Consider the following 20,273-nt stretch of genomic DNA (forward strand, 5'->3'; position numbering starts at 1 on the left):
ATAGTATCTATGACATATACTGACCTGCAATTTATATATGGCCTTGATACTCCAACCCATCTACCCCTATTGGGATAATTGCACAACACGGGTAGATAATAACCCGTTTATTTACATATTCACTTAGTAGCTAAGTTAGTGATGTTTCTTCCAGCTCTTGTCTTCTTTATATTTACATCTTTTACATCTTTACCAATATATTAATCATAGCCCACTTAAATATATATATACCATTCAAGTCCTCGACATTCAAGACCTTGGTCTTGACCAATACTCTACATCCCTAATAGAAAGGAATCCGCGATGGCCTCATCAGATGCTAAGCCGCTCACAGCACAGTGCCAATGCGGCTACGTCTCGTTCCCAACGCCGACAGCGAAGCCGATCACCATGTACTACTGCCACTGTACAGAATGCCAACGACAGAGCGGATCAGCTTTCGGTACATCCGCCATCTTCCCAGCCGAGGGACTATTCCCTCTCTCGCCCGAGCTAGAGTCTCGTCTAAAAGTCTTCAGGCGACCTACCAATAACGGGCGCTCCTTAGATTGCTATTTCTGTTCCGAGTGCGGCTCGCGCATGATTCACCGCATCATAAGCGCAGACGGGACGCCTCGCTCGTCTGTTAGTATTAAGGGCGGCTGCATAGAAGGCTTGGATTGGAACGGGAAGATGCATATTTTCACGCGCTCGGCTGTTATGAAAATTCCTGTCGAGTGGGAGCAGTACGATACTCTACCCCCGTGGATGAAGATGGATTAAGTGATTGGATGTGTTGGGGAGGCGAACTAGATGAGTTGTATGCTTCCTTATAAGTGATAATGTTATAAGTGATAAATAAATATTATTAGTGATGAGGGATAACTAAGGAGAAAGAAGAATCGAATTATATTGTAGAACGACTTATACAGTTCTGGCATATATGTACCAGGCTCGGAAGCTCAAATTATGATTCCCCCCTGATTGCAGGCAAGATAATTGTGGCTGTCGAGTTCTCGGGTGTGAGGTCATCGATCTGCAGGAACACAAATATCTACAAGATCATTGAAGTCATCCAATAATAAAGCTTCGATGTTCACTTCCCAACTACATCTCATAAACCATTTACCACTTTACCACTTTACCACTTTAACACATATCATATAACACATACATATTCGAGATGGCGTCTGATAAAAGCGCACCCGGGGCTCTCCACTGGCGTTCTAATACGCTATTCATCATTGCCACTGTCGCCGTTGGGCTTTTCACTGATTTATTCTTGTACGGATTGGTGGTTCCCGTCTTACCCTTCATGTTACGCAATAGGTTATCCATACCTGAAGATGAGATACAGTCTTACGTCTCCAATCTTTTGGCCGCCTATGCAGGCGCTTCTGTCGTCTCCTCCGTCCCGGCCGGGTGGATCGCGGATCGGACGAGTTCGCGGCAGGCCCCGTTTCTAAGTGGCCTAGCCGCTTTGCTAGCAGCCACCATTATGCTAGCTCTGGGACAGAGTATACCCGTGCTCTTCGTCGCTAGGATCCTACAAGGGATCAGCGCGGCAGTCGTTTGGACCATCGGCTTTGCCATGATCTTGGACACCGTCGGCCCGCAGGATTTAGGGAAAGTCGTCGGTTCCATCTTCTCCTTCATCTCCGTGGGTGAACTAATGGCGCCGGTCATCGGGGGTGTGCTATATGAGAAGACCGGATATTCGGGTGTTTTCGGGGTGACCGCGGGTGTTTTGGGACTTGATTTCCTCATGCGACTCTTAGTAGTGGAGAAGAAGACAGCTGCTAAGTATAATGTCGGTCAAATACCGCATTCTCAGAATGGGGAGCAAGATTCGTATCAAGACTATGGAACAGCCCAAGGTGAAGACGTCGAAGACGCTAATAATCGTGAAGATGCTACCGAACACGACGCCTTATTGCATAACAAAAACCTCAAAGACAACGAGATATACAAGATTCGCCACGAACCTGACCGAATCGTCCGAGCATTTCCAATACTAGTCTGCTTCCGGAGCCCTAGACTCCTTGTAGGGATGGTCCTAGCATTCGTCCAAGCTTCTCTCCTAGCCGTTTTTGATGCCACGATCCCGACAGAAGCGCAGAGCCTCTTCGAATTCACCTCGCTACAGGCAGGACTTCTGTTTATTGCTCTAGATGTTCCCTATCTCATACTAGGGCCCGTAGCTGGGTGGGCAGTAGACCGATATGGCACCAAGTTAGCTGCCGTCGTTGGATTCGGATACTTAGTTCCCCCCTTCATTCTGCTCCGACTCCCATCGGACAACCTATTATCTGGAACAAGTAACGTTATCCTATACTGCGCCATGTTATCCCTGAATGGCGTGGGCCTGGCCATAATAGGTTCGCTTGGTGTGGTTGAGGCCAGCGACGTTGTTGGGAAATTCAATCAGGCCAATCCGGGGTTCTTTGGTGCTAACGGCCCATACGCTCAGCTGTACGGCTTCAATTCATTATTCTTCTGCACAGGGCTTACTATCGGTCCTGTCGTGGCAGGAGCTCTTCGTGACGGGATCGGATATGGCAATATGAATATTGTATTTGCTTTTATATCAGCTGCTACCGCTGTTCTGTCGTTCTTTGTTATTGGCGGGAAGCCTCACTGGAATCGTATCCGTCATCTCTAAGGACGAGACAATAAAACAATAATGTTTTTACTGGATAACATATTTTAACTAATAACATCTCTACTATAAACATAGCGTCATGGACAAACCAAATACCGAACGAGAGCTGTGATTATCTATCTGAGCTACTGGTCCTGAACTTTGAGTAGTCGTCTTAACAAGTATATTTAAAATCATATACTAGAATAATAGCGAAGGAGATGATAAATCCGACAGGATCCAAGAGAAATTTGGGGTATCAATCCATCAGGACGCAAGTATCCAGACTGCCCCGGCCCTTTCAAAAAAGAAAAAAGAAAAAAAAAGAAAGTCTCTGCTCTTGTCTAATCAGCGAAGCGGCAGGCTAATAAAGCTCCAAAGAAACTTTATACTTGCAACCACGCAAAAGAGGATATGCGAAAGACTATTATTAATTCCCCCGTCTTGCGATTCCCCTCATCTTGAAATGAATGGGTATCAGGTTCGTGTCATCAATCATCAGCTAGAAAATCATCGCTGGAGCCCCTATCTTATGTAAGTCCATGGCGGCCGACCTATCCAAGGCAAAATGAAACGAAAGGATCCTTGAAGAATCACACATGATGAGGAGGACAGGAGGTGTTTTTTTTGCCACGCAACGAATGAACATGGCCGGCCCTCACTATCTCTCCGTCGCAAACAAGTTCTCCACCTGCAACGCCAGTCCGTACCGCCATAATATAACCCCGTCCAATGATAATGATAAATGCAACTGCAAGCCGTGCAGGAAGGTATATTCGTAAGTCAAGTAGCGATCGTGTATCATGCAAATGCTTGATTCTAAGAAAACAAAATACCAAGAGAAATCATGAGTCTCGTTAATCCGCCGCGATCTGCAGGCGAAAGGTTCGATATGTGTGTACTGTATGTGGTGGTGGTGGTAGAGCGACGTAGTTTATCTGGTATGGTTATAGCCTCAAGCTTATAGGCGTAGACAGTACATTGTCTAATATGCGGTCGTCGCATTTCCTTCGCTTGTCGCAACCGCTACAAGGGCCTGCAACCGAAGCATATTATCCCGTTCACCAGAATTTTCTTGCCTAGGTTGGGAATTTGTAGTATTTTCTCTCGCTGGGAAGCCTGCGAATTCGTTTATGTTTGGGTGAACCATCCGATCTACCCGTGCTATCTTCTCTGGAGGGGCATCGGCATGAACTGTTACGGGTCCGTTATACCAACCACGCCGTTTGGACTCCCTCGAAGTAGCGATCGAAGGCGCTGACATAGTGTGTTGGTGATACGCCCTAGCAAGGCTCGCAGCACCTGGCGGTCTACTTTCAATGACTACAGGTTCGTTAAACCGCACTGTCGGGGGATTTACTCTCATTCGGTCCACTTCAACCTCAACAGCTTGGTTCGCTTCACGGGTCCAAGTGCCGGCTGCGTCCGAGGATGGTAGGTTAGACGTGATATCTAAGCGAGTTAGACCTCGATGTAAACCCATATCCCAGTGGACTGTACTGCGCCTTTCTTCGGGATCTCCGGAATGGGTTAGGGGAAGCATAGCTGGTGGATGAGCAACTTCGGAGTCAACAATCATAGGAGAGGGGTTCCGCCTAATAGGAGATACTGGGCGATGAGGGATGGGACCGAACGACTCGATCCCGGGTAGCCGAAGTGTCGTGCTCTGCTGTGGCGCAACAGGGACATGGACAGGGTTATGAAATTGTGATGGAGTTACGACGTTGCTTAAGCGGCTACTGCTGTTAACGGTGCTGAAATTAGTTGAGTCGGGATGCCATGTGCGGCGACGCCAATCCTCCGTCTGTGATGTAGATTCGCGTCTCGAAGAAAATATGGAGGACGTGGGAGATCCCAGCAGGCTCCCAGTTGGAGAGAAAGCACCGGGATTTGAAGTGTTCATGGCGCCCGGGCCGAAAAGAGGGCGACCCAAGGGAGCTCCATGAGGAGATTGAAAGGGTATGCCGCCAGACGGCACACTTAGGCGACGGCCTGGTGTTCTATGGCCGGCGTACATGTTTTGAGGTCGAGGATGGGATGAATTTGGTGATGCGATGGCGGATCCCCATCGGGGACTATTCTGGCCGGTCGAAAAGGTTGCCGAGGTTGGTGTACTGAAATCGCTCGGAGATGGTGGTCTGTAGGAATATGCGCTTTCTGTATTATGATAAGTTTCAATAGAGAGCCGGGACCGCGGATCCGCCATGACTAAAGGAGGTGGCCGTCGGCGCACATCATCGCGACCGCTGAAATTTGAACCAACAGAACTGATACTCGACGTAGAAAGGGATTTGGCATGGCCTCGAGGCGGGGAACCCATGCTCCCTGCTGTCGAAGCCCGAGCTCTTCCAGGTTGTCGCACTCGATCGGTCCGAATTTGTCTTTGAAACCTTGTACCTGTGGCGGCAAGAGAATCTATCGGTATATCTTCGTTGACATGTACAGTCTGTGCATGCTGCCGCAGGTTATCGAGCCGTGAAAATCGTCTCGAACAATGACACTGAAATGGACGCTCTCCAGTATGTTTCCTAAAATTGTTAGCCACGATCAATATTAAAAAAAAAAAAAAAGTCGTAGTATCGTACCGAATATGTCTAGCCAAGTGCTCGCTTCTTGTAAAGCTTAGATTACAAGGTGGATACTCGGTGCAGTAAAATCGTTGTGATTTCTTCTTCTTATTTGACTTTGTTCCATCCGCATTCACGCTTTCGTCATCCGATCCAGCGCCGTCGTCTCCATGATTTTCTCCATCTATTTCATCCATATCGACATCTTCGGAGCCTCCTCGCGACTTTCTCGAATGCTGAGAATTCTCTCGCTTGGGTGTTTGTTTCGGAGTCTGCCTTTCATCGATACTTTCTGGAATCTGGACTGCCTGTGGAAATGGCGACGTAGGCAATGGTCGTTGGCCGAAGCTGGTTTTCGTCGGGGTCGGTGTTGTGGGCGACCGCGCCGCCCCGTCATCTTTCTTCACTTCTATCGCCATGGGTGTGTTGACAGGCCGGAAAGTAGCCGCCATAGCACACTTCCCAGTATCCGGTAGATGTAAAGTAGCTGTCGACCCTAGTAGGCAAGCCGGTAATTTTATATTGCTTCTAGAACCCCAACTTCTCAGGGTCTAGATATCCAAGGCGAGCCTTTTAAGACACGTAGTAGAAACGGGGGGGGACGAATAGCGGTAGATCAAAATGGCAGGGGAGTAATGCGGCGGCCAAAGTAGCAGAAGAAAGGGGAGAGGAAAAGGGAGATAATGATGAAAGTTTGATATAATTCATTCGCAAACTCTGTTCCTCGTGGATTAACGGGTAATGATATTCTGAAAATGGTTGTGTTCCCAGTGATGTGTACTAAGATGCCGGGAATTCTCGGTGGGGAGGGAGTTCGAGTCAGGTCGAGCGGGCAACGGCTGAAACTGAGACAGGTGGGCTTAGAACGGAATAAGCTCAAGAATGACGGATGTTTGTCCTTGGAATGTTGCGACCACGGGTAAGGGGGAATTTGAAGGTTATCTTTACGTTGGATGCAATTAGAATAGCATCAACAAAGAAGATATGGTTTTCGAGTGGGTTATTATTATTATTTTTTCTAACCAGTTACCGTGCTTCTATCGAGCGCGCATTCATCCCGAATGGCGAGTTAGAACAAAGAACCAGGAAGAGCCTAGGCCAGGGACTAGCCAACCACCGAGGAGACTGGGTCCAGAAGTAAGAGTTGGGGTCGATCAAGCTGAATGTGGACGAAAGCCGAATAAATTCGTGCGGGTCTCTGATTTGAGAACTAACCGAAGAACTTGTTCCAATGATTTTTGGGATTAAAGACCACCGGGACTCTGACTTGTTAGATGATATCGATAGATATTGATATTGATATTGATATTGCGCAAGAGAAGAGAAGAAAAATAGGGTTGGCAGTTGGCAGTTGGCAAGTGGCAAGGGATGAGGCGAAGAGAGAGGGGATCCGCAGCGAAATAAATGTTGGAGGGGTGATGAAGCAAGATGATGAGATAGGTAGGTAGACAAGAGGAGGGAGGGTTGGGATGGTCGGCTTGTCAGTGATTTACTTGTGATGGGTTGCGGCCCAGATAGATGGGGTTCCCTAGTCAAAGTCGGGAAAGACACACATGTGTGTATATGTTTTCTTTTTTCTTTTTCTTTTTTCTTTTAGTATGTATCAAGATGTAATGTATGGATGTAGATAGGTATGTATGTATGGATGGATATGTATGGATGGATGGATGGACATATGTGTACCCAAGTATGTAGCCATGTTGCCATGTTATAATACGGGGGAGCGCTATGCGTACACTACCTAGGATATTATTGTAAAAGACCGCCTAAGGCCTTACTCATTTTGACAGGGACAAGTTGACACTTGAGGAGGCTTGGCAGTATGAAAATATGCACGAATGAAGAGCTATACGAAGCGTATGCGTGTGTGTGTGTGCCTGGTAAAGTGGATTAGAGAGGGACGAACATACAGTAGAGTGGATATCTGATGTGGTTATTATCGCTATTATCGCAATGTTTTATTCGTTAGCAGTGTGGAAATGGCCATCGAGTCGACAACAACGATACGCTAGTGAGGTCATCGAACGACAGAAGCCCTTCATCTAGCTACCTAGGTTGTATAGCGGGATCGGTCTCGCGGTCATACATTTCTCTCGCAATAACACGCGAGAGACTGAAGACAGAAGACGGAATATTGATCTTATTGGTAAGTGAAAAGGAATAGAAGAGGAAGAAGAAGAGGAAAGTGAAGAGGAAAATCTACAAAACAGTTACAATAGTTAGATTTGGCTTATCGGAGAGTTGCGGACTCGGTCGTGGAGGATTCCAGCCGCATAGATATCATATCACATCACAAAAAAAAGACGGTTTTCCTTTTTGCTCTCTCCGGAGTGGGTTTTTGTTTCTGGTGGGATGGATCTATTAAGCAAAAGAGGGCAAAGGAGGGGCAAGCAGAAGGAGGAAGGAGGGGTTTTACCTGTGAACCTATCCCGTTTTTATTTATTACATATTCTACTGTTGGTGCGAGGGGCTGGGGCCGCTACAGGGGCAAGCTATACCATGTCTTTCTGTACGTCTCCCTGTCGCGCCTGCGTAATGAACCCTGCGAGGTACCTATGCAGTACCCGTTCTCTAGCGCTAGGGAAGCCAGGACAGGGACAAGATAGACAAGGCACCTGTAACGATTACACTAGTGCACCTAACATATCGTATGTAGGTATGTACAATACATAGGTACCTACCTAGGTAATGTATGTACCTATGCTAGATAGGTGACAGGGGTGCATCCATTCTATATGTAAAAACAACCTTTTGACTTGATTGGTCTAAACTTTAGCGTACTCTTGTGTTCCAGGGAAACTGCCCCCGGATTCGGGTACGATGGGAGAAAGGAATCATGGGATCAAGTTTATGGATGTTCCTCACTTAAACTACCTAACCTAACCTTCCATCTGTTGTTCATCGTTCATCGCACATCGATCCCCATTTTCCGACCCCACAAGTAGCCGCCGTCGCAGGCATCATACATCATGGATCTTCATCTGGACTTCTGAAATACTAGTTCTGTTAGTCGCATTAGTATAAAACTCCTGGCTCTGGCGCTTCAGCTTTTACAAGACACAGAAGGTCTCGAGTTCGACTATAAACTACTATAACCACTAGGCGCATGCATCTCATCGGCGGGTATCTTCATCGCAGTTGCCATTGTCATAGGAAAATAAAGAAAATATCTGCCCCTGGCTGTCCCGAATATTCGTCACCGTCGTGGCGGGCGTGGTCATCTGTTGCACAACTGGTCTGACCGCTTACTTATAGGTTGAATCCTGTCGACCCTTTTTCCTAGACATCACCAAGCACATCTGAAGACAACCGGTTCCTGTTCGGTCCCAACTCCATAACGGTTTGGCACTGGCTTAGGGCAACTTTTACATAAATCGGTCAGACAAGTCCTCTTGGACTCTTACAAGACTAACCTAGCCAAAACTTCCAAACCTGGTCCATTTTTTTTCTTCCTACGATCTTAGCAAGAAAGTCAGCTTGTTTGAAACCACGCGAGTACCGTAAGTATTCGCTCGAGTCTACGTAGGAAGAGAAAGTTCCGTCTGTCCTCGCGTCCCCCCCTTTATTTCTGGATCTTTCACATCATATGCCCCATAAGTGCGCTTCTCAAAAATTTATCGGTAAGGCGGACGAGCCATTCATAAGCTCAACCCATACAATAAAGGGAAGATGCATTTTGATATTATGAGCTTTCTTTCAAACGATGTCTTTGTTTAACAACCGGGTCTCTGCAACCCTGAGGAGAAAGCTGCTGTGAGCTAAACCTTGCTAGGTTATGATCTGCGTTATCTTGGTTCTCTGACGCAACGCCTGCCTATCCAGTATCTATATTCAACAACTCCCCTCCAGTTTTTATTGCCGGGAAATGTCCATTATGATGGACGCAGGCGCGTTGACTCGGTCAATGTTCTTAAGTCTACCTGACTGCCCTGTGATGTGCTTATGTAGGCACCTAAAAAAAGGACCACATCCTGCCAAGGGGTATCGTGTCATCGGGATATCGAGTAAAGATTCCCTCGGGTCCACGGAGATCTTACTGGCTTTGCCGCATTCCTACCATTTTATCGCAACCGGATTGACGGTATGGAATTCTCGGGGGGATAAGCGTCCAGCTGACTGCCACTCCTTGCTACTCCTTGCTACTCCTTGCTACTCCTTGCTACTCCTTGCTACTCCTTGCTACTGTGTAAATCTCAGTACTTTGTACAGCAAATACCTACCTGTACACCACCGTCAGTCTTTCTCCACTCGCTTCTCGCTTCTCGCTTCGCCTGGAGCCTTTTTTTCCCCCTTCTTCCCTTCGTCCCTTGCCTACATATATACCTAAGTATGTACATGATACAGCCGTACAGGCTCACCTCATGCACAGGTTATAACTTGGCCCAACCCTCAAGCCCGTAGCTTCTTCCGTCCCAAGATACGCGAACATGTTATTAAACCCTTTACTCCCCTGCCCTTCCCTGCCCTACAAAATACAAAGGACATATAGTATGTGTACCTTAGGTAGGCATGTTTGTGTAACATGTATACGATGTCTCCTATATCCATTATCGTGGTTCTTGTACCTGATGATCCACCGCCCGGCTACCACGTATGCAGCATTATTATCTGCATTAGTCATAGCACACAAGTTCCGCCCTGCCCTACTATTGTGACACCCAAATGTAAGACCAAATGTAAGACTCCTAAACTACGATCCAGCTCCACGGATAGCGGCTGTTCATATTCACCGAAGCTGGACTGTCGGTACGGACGAAAGCTCCATTAAGTTTGGTATCTGACTCCTACATACATAATAGACGTGATATCGCCAAACTTTCTACAGTAGATGAGTTTATTAGTGTAACTATACCACCTCTTTAACGCTTATGCAAAGTCCAGCTGTTAAACCGCGGTACAAAATACGAAAAGCAATCAATCAGTGCCCAAGGGGAGTAAAACATCCGATGATTTTCACATATCCTATCCTGTGTAAATCACCGGGTCCTTAGCTAGAACAGGCCAGACCCCCTCACTTTCAATCTTCACCCCTCCCCCGCTATGATCTGACGCTATCGACAATCGTTTATCGATATGCCCTACAGGGAGCCGGGCTAGTCGGTGATGGATGCAGGTGGCGTCATACTGTTGATCTCGACTCACTACCTGTGTACCTATGTACAATACCCAAGGTAGGTATGTACAAACTACGGGCTACAGGGTATATTAGCTGGTTTTAATTATCTCTGATGTTGCTAATTACTTCCCTCATTCTGCCTGGTTCGATTACCCGGTTGGGGCATTTGCAGGAGCATAATTAACTCAGAAGCAGGGCTGTATATCAGATGACTACCACGTCTGTGTAAGTCCAGGCCCGTTATCGCCGGACACCGTGTGCGTGTGCGTAAGCTGTCAGCCCACATCCCCAGGTACAATACTGTAAAAACTACTCAAGTACCCAAGTACCTAGGGTATACATCTACCTGTACCTGACGAACGAAAGCATCGATCCCAGGACCCTGCCAAGGTACAGGGCTGAGATGAAACGCAGCCTACAAAGGACCTTATTCACTGGCGCACTGGCGCACTAATATCTCAATGGCGTTAGAGGCGACAACACTAAGTACCTGACGAAACGAGCGAAGGTGCAGAAAATAATATACCCGTTACCGGACGAGTTCACATCCTGATGGGATTCCCTCTTCTTTGATTAGCATGTGATTGGATTATCCTTTGAGGGGAAGTCGAGCTAGGTGCATCTAAATTAGTTCGTTAATCATTTAACCTATTAGGAATATACTTATTACTTCTATGTGTGTAACGCCCCAGCAGTTCGGATCGCTCATTATAGCCACAAGGGGGCAACATATGTATATAAAGTACCTAAGCTACTAAGGTACCAATCATCTATTTCGTAAGTACCTCGTGTAAGCCGTACCTATAATACCTACCTAATTACATATGTAAATACATCAATGATGATATTACTATCAGACAGAGTTCGTTAGTTACATGTCTTACAGCTGTATCTTAAAGTCTACTTTTTAAAAAAGGCGATTATAATACGACGGTCCTGTACGAGCTGCCTCTAAAATAAAATTGTCCTGCAGGATGCAAGGCACGATACATCCGTAGGCACAGTAGCTACCTACCTAGGTACCTAAGGTAGTAGCTACCTAAATTCAAAGATGGTTCCCTTGTAGGTCGGCTTTCATCCACTTTACCCGCACCGGTTACCACCGGCAACTTATCTCGTCCACGTTTAAGAATTCCCCTTATCTCCATTCAACTATCGTTCCTATCGTTCCTATCGTAGATTGACACCTTTCTGTTGTGCGCAATGAGTGATGTTAGCCAGGTGCATATATCAGGTGCATATATCAGGTACATATATCAGGTACATATATCAGGTACATCAATATGTGCAATGTAGGCAGATTTAAAATCATTATTTGCTCCACTCCACCTCTCCCGATTCATGTCCTCTTCATGTCCTCTTCAAAGACCACTAAAAAGTTAAAGTCTTACTTGGTATAACCACCTAACTAATGAAGTCGAGGCAAACTAGTAGCCATCGGAGGCGAGACCATAGATAATACATATTTTGCCTACTATCTTCTCGTTGACCGCCACTTACGGATGACCCAGAATAGCCATCATGATTGTACCTCGTCCCCCTTTTTATGCTGCACGTCCAACAAGCGCAGCATTGCAGCATTGCAGTATTACAGTATTGCAACCTCATCCAGAGATCCGGACGGCGCCCGACGCGTGCCTGATTCTGACGTATGTAGCAATTCTGCGCGAGTTCAAGATTGTTCCTCGCCCAACCGCAGCCGCGTTCGACATTGCTCGCATATGACGATGTCCTACTATTAACATTATTCATGCTGCTCATACCACTCATACCACTCATACCACTCCAACGAACCATGCGGACCCCCCGCCGCTTGCGCGACACCATCTAAATAAGCATCTACGAGTAGTTATCAGTATTCAATATTGCTATCCCACCCTCAAGCCGGAGACTTGAGAGGGCTGTCAACGCCTCCTTGTTTCACAGATCGTTTCTATGCGATCTAATCCAATAACATTATAATACTAACGTATCTATCACCCCATTTCGCGATATACCTATGTATGTGTGGCGTGGTACACCGTAGCGTGGTCGGCATGCAAGTGCTAGGTTCCGCATCCCAAGTAACAACCAATGCAATTAACCCTATCGTAAATACTAACCATCCTCTTCTTTATACAATTTTTCTTTCTTCTTTCTTCTTCTTTTCTTTTTTTTTTTTTCTCAATCCACACTGCGACTATCGGATTCGTCGGCCGAGTCCTATATCATATAAATGGGCCGCGAAAAGGAGTCCGGACAACGCGGAGGAGTGCGACTTGATTTTCTTTTTCATGTACATGTGACAGTCTAATATTACATGAACACATTGGTCGTGGTAATAGGCTATGCCGCCAATATACTGGCCCATATCCTGTTTCTAAATACTACACTTGTGGTTGCGGCCGGCATCTCTGCGGGGTTTTAGCCTCACGCCGTTGAAGTCTATTAGCCAACGAAGGGAGACGTGAATGAGTAGAAGTTAGAGCTGAAAACACGATTAACCAAATTTGATTAATAACGCTACAGAATTTGTAATCTCTAATATTCCTTGTTTTTTCTTGTAGAACCTTCTAACGTGGTGGCTTCTATGAACTTTGTCTCATCTTGACATTCCCGCTATAGTTTGTCAAATAAACTTAATACATTTAGGCTGGTTCCGAATATTTCAATTCTACCTAAGTATTAAAGATATGACGTTTTTCCTTGTCTCTACGATTACGTAACTATATTGAGAAGGCATGCTTGAGAAAATAACATAGTTAAACTAGTTACCTCTAAACCCCCTATGAACGTAACTATTTCAGTAAACATTCACTTTACGTGGAAGCAGTGACTTATAGTGATAAAGTAAATGAAGAATAACGTAGTAATATTAGATGAGGCAAGTAGCATAAAATACCCAAAGTCTCTGCTGGTCCGTAAAAAGTTGCTTCCATGACGAAAAGGAGCGTACCGTAGATAAACCTATAAATAAGCAAACCGTTTCATAGTACAAATAAACAGTCATAGCTGCATACAGGAAATTGTAAGGAACTCGGGCTACTTAATTATTAGCCTGTCATTGACTTTATGTCAAGGCAGAAGCTTAACAATACGGTTATTGTGGCTTGATTTCTTACGATGACGTTTAGAAAATTATATAGTGAGGTTGGGATGGCTTCTATAATGAGATGCCCTAAAGATTTATATTAAAATATATAAAGGACTTACACGTCGTTGCAATACGAGGTTGGAATCCCTAAGCTATGATCTCTCAATCAGAAAGATCTGCTGCATCTGGATTCATTTTGTCCAGTTTTTGTTTTTCTTCCGCGTCATGCAACTCCTCTAATTGTAGCAATTCGCTACGACACCGATCTTTGTCAAAGTGATCAGGCCATCCGTGGCGAAGATACGTATCATACACATCCTACGAATATTAAGTTAGCATTAAACCTGAGAACGATTGAGTTGAGCCTATAAATAAACATACTGCTACGTGTTTTCTTATACTTTTGTACCATTCGTACTGGGCCCTGTCAAGCTCGTACTCAAAATCCGGGTGGTCAACGTCATCTTTAAGATGCCACGGCTTCGATTGCTCTTCGAGGGTCAGTACATCTAGCTCGGCGCTTGTATCAGCGCGGCTATAGAACCTCCCCGTGGTTGGCTGACCAATTGGGTTTGGTATTAGCATCCATACTAGTTTTTCGTATCGTTGCGTCCAAACGTCTAAAAAGCGTCTGATAGGTGACGTGCGATGGGCTTTCCATTTCTCTTCTTCAGGTAGCGCTTCATATTCTTCTTCAGGCATTGTAATGTAGGTCCCGGTGTGACAAAATTCAGTTATGGTACCTTTGTCAGTGTCGAGAATTAAGGACGTGCCCTCTCGGTCGACGCTACAGGCAAGGTAGACACATTGAGCTGGGAGGGGGTAGAGTTCAGGATAGACGTATTCGTCCGTATAACATATAGGAACCGTTTCCCAGTAAATAAGAAGTCGTTCGTATGGCTTCCCTGGACGGAGATATGGGAGATGATGAAGTAGATCAAGGACAGTGTTATTTTTTCCTTGGATGTTAACAGAACGCCAACCGCCTGGAGGGGGTAGAACTAGTGTACTATCGTTTAAATACGGGTGGCGGATAACTTGCTGATAGAATCGTAGGATGGCGTTAACAGTGTCGTCGCGAGAATACATCTTGGACAATTGCACGTGAATAGTTGTTGTTAGTGGCGTTGAATAAATAGGCTTTAATGCGGATAAGATAGAGTATAATCAGAATTAGCTACCTGTCAACATGCTGTCAACATGCCAAAGCGGGACTTGGCAGGATTGGCCGAATTACCGGGCGCTTAAGTCCCATAGCGAAGTGGTCATACCGTTACTGTCACAGAGCTAGCCCCAATATAATCAGCTGAGCTACTATATCAAGAAATTTCTAAACCATAGGTAGCGGAGATGGCTTCAAGTTCCCTAATCAACATTGTTATACACTTAGATCCCATGCACCCCAAAATGACTAATCGTGTTTCTACGTAAATGTTCCTTCAAGCCGTGTCCTTTCTATTGATCACATGTTCACCGGATGGAAATAGAGATATGATGATAATATTATCTTGTACTCGCTTACATAGCAGCAGCATCTATTATCTAGAGGAAGTCTATAACTATTTCCTATACGAAGATGAATCAGGAATGAAAATTAACAACCTAAAAGGTCCATGTTATAATGCATGATACTGTATTTTAGATTATTGTGAACTATCCTCGCCGCTTTATTTACTTTGATACTTAACATAGCGAAAGGGCTGACGAGGCCGCTTTGGGGGGGCAACGTAAACAGTTACTAGCATTCAACAATAAGCGCCTCTCACAGTTCCGCTCGGGCTTGGAGTCGACTATTCACAATACCAGTCAACAATTTTACGTTAGTGCTTGGACTTCAAGCTTGGTTGCTAGGCAGTTGTAATATTAGTATATAAAGACATGTTGCCTCTCCTCTCTTAAAATTTCCCATTGCAAATAATTTACATCTTCACTTTCACACAACAACACTATTTCTGCTAATCTATAAGGATACATTCATCACTACCACAATGTCTTTACCAGTAGGACGAAATTCACGTCGACAACAACTACAATATCCACAAGTTCAAATAGTACACGGGCTACACTTCCCAGTGCCCGTAAACAACATGGATATGTCGGTACCGAAGCCAAATCAGGCACTGCCTAGCACGATGCCTGACATGACGCCTCTGGGGGAAGTATCAAATGTCAATGCCCGCTTTATGCCACAGGGACTGAAGCACTCCGAGGGACCATGCTCCGGGCAATCACAGATTCAATCTCCAGTACAAGGTCTCTCTGAGATATTACCCCAAGATCGATCTTTGATGGATTCTTGGGAGCCAACCGTAGATCCTATGCTACTCCATATCCAGCCTCATACTAAACCTTTACCCCAGAACACCCAGAACACCCAGACGCAATCACAAGAACAACCTCAACCTCAATGTCAGATGAACTCCTTCGGACCAACCATAGGTTCCGGGGGATTATACACTCAGCCCCAAACTCAGTCTTCACATCGTAGTCCCCAGAGGCAATCACAAGGATTCCATCAGGCACAATCTCAACGTCAATTTCAGATGACTGTTGGGCCAGCCACGGATTCTGGGCAATTCTCTATTCAGTTCCATACTCAGCCTTTTCAGCAGTTCCAGGCGCAAATACAAGGATTCTCTCAGCCTCAATCCCAGGTGACTTATTGCCGGTCAATCCTGGGTTCTGGGGAATTAAATATTCCGATCAATGCTCGGCCTTCGCCTCAGAATTCCCAGATGCAACCACTGGGACTCCCTCAAACACTACTTCAACATCAATCTCAGACACCGGACAATACTTTTCAGCAATCATCTCCTCAGCAGTCACAACAAAGCTACTCACACACACCTCCACAGCAACAGCTACAGTCGCAGACAGATTCATCGGTAAACTCTGGATCATTGTCTCCAACTAATCTAGATCAACCATGGATGCAATTCAATATTAAGACAGGGTTTGAATTCGATACACCTCCCCCTAAAAAGTACTGTTCCCTCCCACTCCATATGATAGGAAAGGTGCTAGGAAAAATACCGCCTTGGATCAATGAGCTGCCGGAGGGTGTTGAAATATCGCAAGAAAACTTGCTAAACATGCCGATATTCGCCAGGCACTATCCTTCCTTCTACTTCATACTCAGCGTCTACATGCGCGATATCAAAGTACAAGACCTGACAACGAAGGATATGCCACCTTATTTGAGGTCAGAGTTATTAAGCTTTGTAGGGGCCACTCCTGAATTCGATCGAGTCGGTAAGTAATTTTACAACCCCCCCTCCTCCTCTGAGGATTAAAGAAAACACGTTATTTATCATACAGATCTTGTGTTGTCTGATAGAAGGTTTGAACTAATAGATCTATATATAGTGTTCCGAGAAAACTGGCTCAACTACTTTGACGCGCTCAATTGGTTCATTGCCATTCACGCGGGCCGCCATGCTGTGGAGTCATATAAGCTGGTCGAACTCGTGAAGAAATTAGTGAGCCTACGCTATATCGACAGCGAGTTTATATACATTTCGATGAACCAAACATACGGTAAGTAATTGATCTAAATGTTTCCTCTTACAATATATTCTCCTACCTCTTGAATTTCTCACCATTTCATTATTTCCCGCTTATTTGCACTTGTACTAATATGGCTCCGTCATCATAGAAGAATTTCGGGTGCAACTTAAAAACAAACGTCTGATGGAAAACCTATGGGATTTTGCAATCAGGCTCAGCTATATTGATCTACTAACCAAAGATCAACTGCGCAAGGGATTCATCGCTCACAGACGTTGTGTGCCTCGGAAAAGGTCTACATAGGCTTCAGCCTATAATGGAAAGCCGGAACAAAGGCTACTTGGGGAGGATTAGGCCAGTTTGTATATTTGTTTTTTATGTGTGGGCGAGGTTTGGAGGACGGACACAGCGAAATGACACCTCGACAATTATTCAGGATTATGCGACTTACACGACTTTTTGACAACGTCTTTTATGCATTGGATACAACTCTTTCTCTGCTATCAGATATACACCCTGTCGACTATTTTCTAGAGGAGGACAGATAATACTTGGGAACAGTCAATCACATGAAATTTGGTTGATTGGTTGGGTTAATTGGCTTGGACAATGGGATTGGACAATTAGTATGGACAATTGGTTGGGTTTGGGAATAGGGGCGGGAGACCGAAATTGTAAACAGCCCAGCACCCTGAGTGTACCTACATAGGTAGGTACACACACGCATTAATAATACACAAATATACTTATCAACACCAATTCCCAATTATAATTAATTAATGCGCAAAATCTTATAGTGGCAAATATTTTATCAAATAAAGAAAACCTATATCGATCGCGGCCTATAGGATTTGCTAGAAGAAGTGGAAAGAAGGTGTTGATACGATAGAGCCGCTAGACCTTCGAGGCCTGTTTAGAGTTAGGTTCTGTACCTGACCTGTCATTGAGCGACAATTTCCTCATTGCGGTTTAGCTACACCAGACAGAATCTTAAAATATTTATTCCCCAGGTATCACGGACGTCCGATCATCCATTAGGTTCATACTTTGGGAGGTTCATGATTGAATTAGTGGCGGTGGCGGTTTATATATCAGATGGATTTAGAGAAAAGAGATGGCGATATCTAATCAATACCTTATGAATTGTTAGTTACCTTTTGTAGGTAGGTATCTATGTTAAGGTAAATATCACCCGCAAAAGAACCAGGTAAACCACGACCTCAATATTGGCGTTATCCAGTCTTGTAGGATTTGGATGGATAATAATATTGTAAGATAAGACCAGATTACGTATGAGGTGCTATTTCTTATTTATGAACAAGGGCTGGAAGTTCTCTTTCAATATATGTGGTTTCCTCTCTGCTAGATCCATAATTAATTGGCCAAAAAGTCCATTTGCCCAAGTAAACCTATATCAAAAGTCAGTTGATTTACTAAGAGACCCTCGGTTCAAATCTAGTGCTTACCACTGACGCGTCCAATTGCTCGTATCAAAGCTATCGACGCTCTCGTGGATCAAACCATATCCATCGGTAGTGCTCAACACTTCCTTAACTGCTGATATGATTTCCGCATCATCATCCGAAGTCATTGCTCGTACTGGAGAGGACAGTCAGCAAGTCATTTTAAGAAGGTTTAACCAAGACGTAGAGCTTAATATTACTTACTAATGGACGACATGGGCCATGCAGCCCCCGGTCTGATATGTGGGCTGCCGATAGCTTTAAGATGAGGTCCTTCACACCACCACGGATTACTTCTGCTGAGAACGAAAGCTCGCGTGTTTTGATAAATAGTGTCGTTCTTGTCCAAGTATCCTAGAAATGGAGCCGAGAGAAGCGATGGGACATTGGCATCATCCATCAAATTCTGACCTCCAAAACCGTCAACCTCGTATGCAAAGATCTTCTTGCCGTTAGGCGCTGTCACAATACCCCATTGATTGATGGCCTCCCTAATTTCGGTAGCCATGTCCCGCATCTTTTGCGCCAACCCTTTTGGCGCATTTGGTAGTCGTTCCATGATATCAGATGTAGATTCCAAATATCTCGACAACATCATATTTGCCGGGATTTGGAAATCGAATATAGCGGAGTCGTCACTCGGGCGGAATGGCGAGCGTACTAAGCCTGTCTCATTGACGGGGCTTCCGATACCATTGTTTCCTAGAGTACCAGAACCGGTCATGGTCTGCGACTGGAATGTGTATACAGGGGGAATCCATTTCCCATCAGGTCCATATGTAGGCTGCTTCATTTCTTCCGATGTAGCAAGAATAGATTGCACTGCTTGAATCCATTGGAACTTGCCGAAGAAATCCAAGTCACCCGTCGCATTATAATAATCATGCGAGAGCTGCAGAAATCCTCCAAAATCATCAAGCTCAAAGTTGCAAGTGAAAACAATATTGCGATCGTACGACGGCGTGACAGAATAGATACCCCCATTTTGCGCCGGGGAGATATCGGACTCGGGTGGAGGCTGGAAAGCATTGCAATAAGGTGATATGATGAGATATCTAGCCTGCAAATTAATAGTACCGCGAAATACAGAGGCGATGTCATCCGTCTTTTTCTTCAGAACGGTTTTGTACGGTGCTATCTGGTTCGCCGAGTCGCGAATCCACATCGCATCGATGTCGCCGGTAATTATGAAAGCCAACTCTTCCTCCGAGTTGTTAGCAGCAACTCCTCGCCATTTGACAGCGGTGTCGAGCGTGTTCGGGAAGGTATTTTCGAAAAGACGTGATAGATCCGCATCGAAAATGACACTCTTGGTCTTGTTAATAGCATCCTCGATCAGGCTCGAGCTAAAAGTGCGACATTCAGGGACGGGTCGCTGATACGCAAGCTTGTAGGCACCGGACGAGAGAGGAGGGTTTCGCGACTGAGAATAACTCGAATAACCGGGACAATTCTGACCGAGGACATATCTAATAGCCAGGCATGTCGATAGAAATACGTCGCCCGACCGCATTGTTTATCGCATAGTATTCTAACAAGTCGAGTAGAAGAGGTACAGTAAACCCGTGAGACAATCGATGAAAACTCTGGAATAATAGAGACAAGATAGAATCGTGTCCACAGCCTCAATAAGGGTCAAATGGGATAGTCCCACATGCATGTCTAGGTAATTTACGGTGAGGTGCCGATGAACCAACAGCAAAAGCCAAGAGTTTTGGGGGTGGTATCCTTAGATCTAGAATGTTGTCCATAGCCATGGTTCACTTTATCCGTTGCTTGTATATACCTGCTTAAAACCGCTTTTGGGAATGCTGTTTAAATAATACTAGGGTTGGATCGTCTGCGGGAGAATTTAATAATACATGTCAGATTAATTGTAACTGATTAGAACGGACGATTCAACTAATGTCACTAACATGAGTGAGTG

General features: G+C 45.2%; 6 protein-coding genes across 6 annotated transcripts; 3 read left to right on the forward strand and 3 right to left on the reverse strand.

The window, feature by feature from the left end:
* The first annotated feature begins 195 nt into the window (after positions 1–195).
* Positions 196–1,102, forward strand: F4813DRAFT_374585 (Mss4-like protein). Its single transcript, XM_049244953.1, has one exon. It carries the CDS (start codon positions 304–306, stop codon positions 760–762), a length of 459 nt encoding a protein of 152 aa, XP_049095369.1. The 5' UTR covers positions 196–303; the 3' UTR covers positions 763–1,102.
* On the forward strand, positions 963–3,123 carry F4813DRAFT_255964 (MFS general substrate transporter). The gene has a single exon (XM_049240210.1). The coding sequence runs from the start codon at positions 1,163–1,165 to the stop codon at positions 2,639–2,641; it is 1,479 nt and encodes a 492-aa protein (XP_049095370.1). The 5' UTR covers positions 963–1,162; the 3' UTR covers positions 2,642–3,123.
* F4813DRAFT_255963 (uncharacterized protein) lies at positions 3,124–5,905 on the reverse strand. The gene is made up of 2 exons (XM_049240209.1): positions 5,206–5,905; positions 3,124–5,148 (listed from the first exon to the last, which is right to left on the reverse strand). Exons 1-2 carry the CDS (start codon positions 5,637–5,639, stop codon positions 3,606–3,608), a joined length of 1,977 nt encoding a protein of 658 aa, XP_049095371.1. The 5' UTR covers positions 5,640–5,905; the 3' UTR covers positions 3,124–3,605.
* Positions 5,906–13,379: 7,474 nt separating this feature from the next.
* F4813DRAFT_256030 (uncharacterized protein) lies at positions 13,380–14,538 on the reverse strand. The gene is made up of 2 exons (XM_049240211.1): positions 13,758–14,538; positions 13,380–13,694 (listed from the first exon to the last, which is right to left on the reverse strand). The coding sequence occupies exons 1-2, from the start codon at positions 14,463–14,465 to the stop codon at positions 13,539–13,541; spliced, it is 864 nt and encodes a 287-aa protein (XP_049095372.1). The 5' UTR covers positions 14,466–14,538; the 3' UTR covers positions 13,380–13,538.
* A 799-nt stretch (positions 14,539–15,337) lies between these two features.
* Positions 15,338–16,921, forward strand: F4813DRAFT_399924 (uncharacterized protein; the record flags this gene model as incomplete). The annotated part of the gene is made up of 2 exons (XM_049248214.1): positions 15,338–16,628; positions 16,743–16,921. Exons 1-2 carry the CDS (start codon positions 15,365–15,367, stop codon positions 16,919–16,921), a joined length of 1,443 nt encoding a protein of 480 aa, XP_049095373.1. The 5' UTR covers positions 15,338–15,364.
* Positions 16,922–17,708: 787 nt separating this feature from the next.
* Positions 17,709–20,273, reverse strand: F4813DRAFT_374599 (glycoside hydrolase family 125 protein). Its single transcript, XM_049244954.1, has 3 exons — positions 18,551–20,273; positions 18,350–18,482; positions 17,709–18,292 (listed from the first exon to the last, which is right to left on the reverse strand). Exons 1-3 carry the CDS (start codon positions 19,857–19,859, stop codon positions 18,184–18,186), a joined length of 1,551 nt encoding a protein of 516 aa, XP_049095374.1. The 5' UTR covers positions 19,860–20,273; the 3' UTR covers positions 17,709–18,183.

Source organism: Daldinia decipiens, assembly GCF_022478715.1.
Source record: "Daldinia decipiens strain CBS 113046 unplaced genomic scaffold F4813scaffold_48, whole genome shotgun sequence".
NCBI classification, from domain to species: domain Eukaryota; kingdom Fungi; phylum Ascomycota; class Sordariomycetes; order Xylariales; family Hypoxylaceae; genus Daldinia; species Daldinia decipiens.

Bases quoted from the DNA above. Each gene is read 5' to 3' on its own strand.
- F4813DRAFT_255964 (XM_049240210.1), top strand. From the start codon at position 1,163: ATGGCGTCTGATAAAAGCGCACCCGGGGCTCTCCACTGGCGTTCTAAT.
- F4813DRAFT_255963 (XM_049240209.1), bottom strand. From the start codon at position 5,639: ATGGCGGCTACTTTCCGGCCTGTCAACACACCCATGGCGATAGAAGTG. The intron at 5,149-5,205 runs GTACGATACTAC...TAACAATTTTAG, and splicing joins CACTTGGCTAGACATATTCG to GAAACATACTGGAGAGCGTC.
- F4813DRAFT_374585 (XM_049244953.1), top strand. From the start codon at position 304: ATGGCCTCATCAGATGCTAAGCCGCTCACAGCACAGTGCCAATGCGGC.
- F4813DRAFT_374599 (XM_049244954.1), bottom strand. From the start codon at position 19,859: ATGCGGTCGGGCGACGTATTTCTATCGACATGCCTGGCTATTAGATAT. The intron at 18,483-18,550 runs GTAAGTAATATT...TGTCCTCTCCAG, and splicing joins ATGGCCCATGTCGTCCATTA to TACGAGCAATGACTTCGGAT. The intron at 18,293-18,349 runs GTAAGCACTAGA...CTTTTGATATAG, and splicing joins AGCAATTGGACGCGTCAGTG to GTTTACTTGGGCAAATGGAC.
- F4813DRAFT_256030 (XM_049240211.1), bottom strand. From the start codon at position 14,465: ATGTATTCTCGCGACGACACTGTTAACGCCATCCTACGATTCTATCAG. The intron at 13,695-13,757 runs GTATGTTTATTT...TAATATTCGTAG, and splicing joins GTATAAGAAAACACGTAGCA to GATGTGTATGATACGTATCT.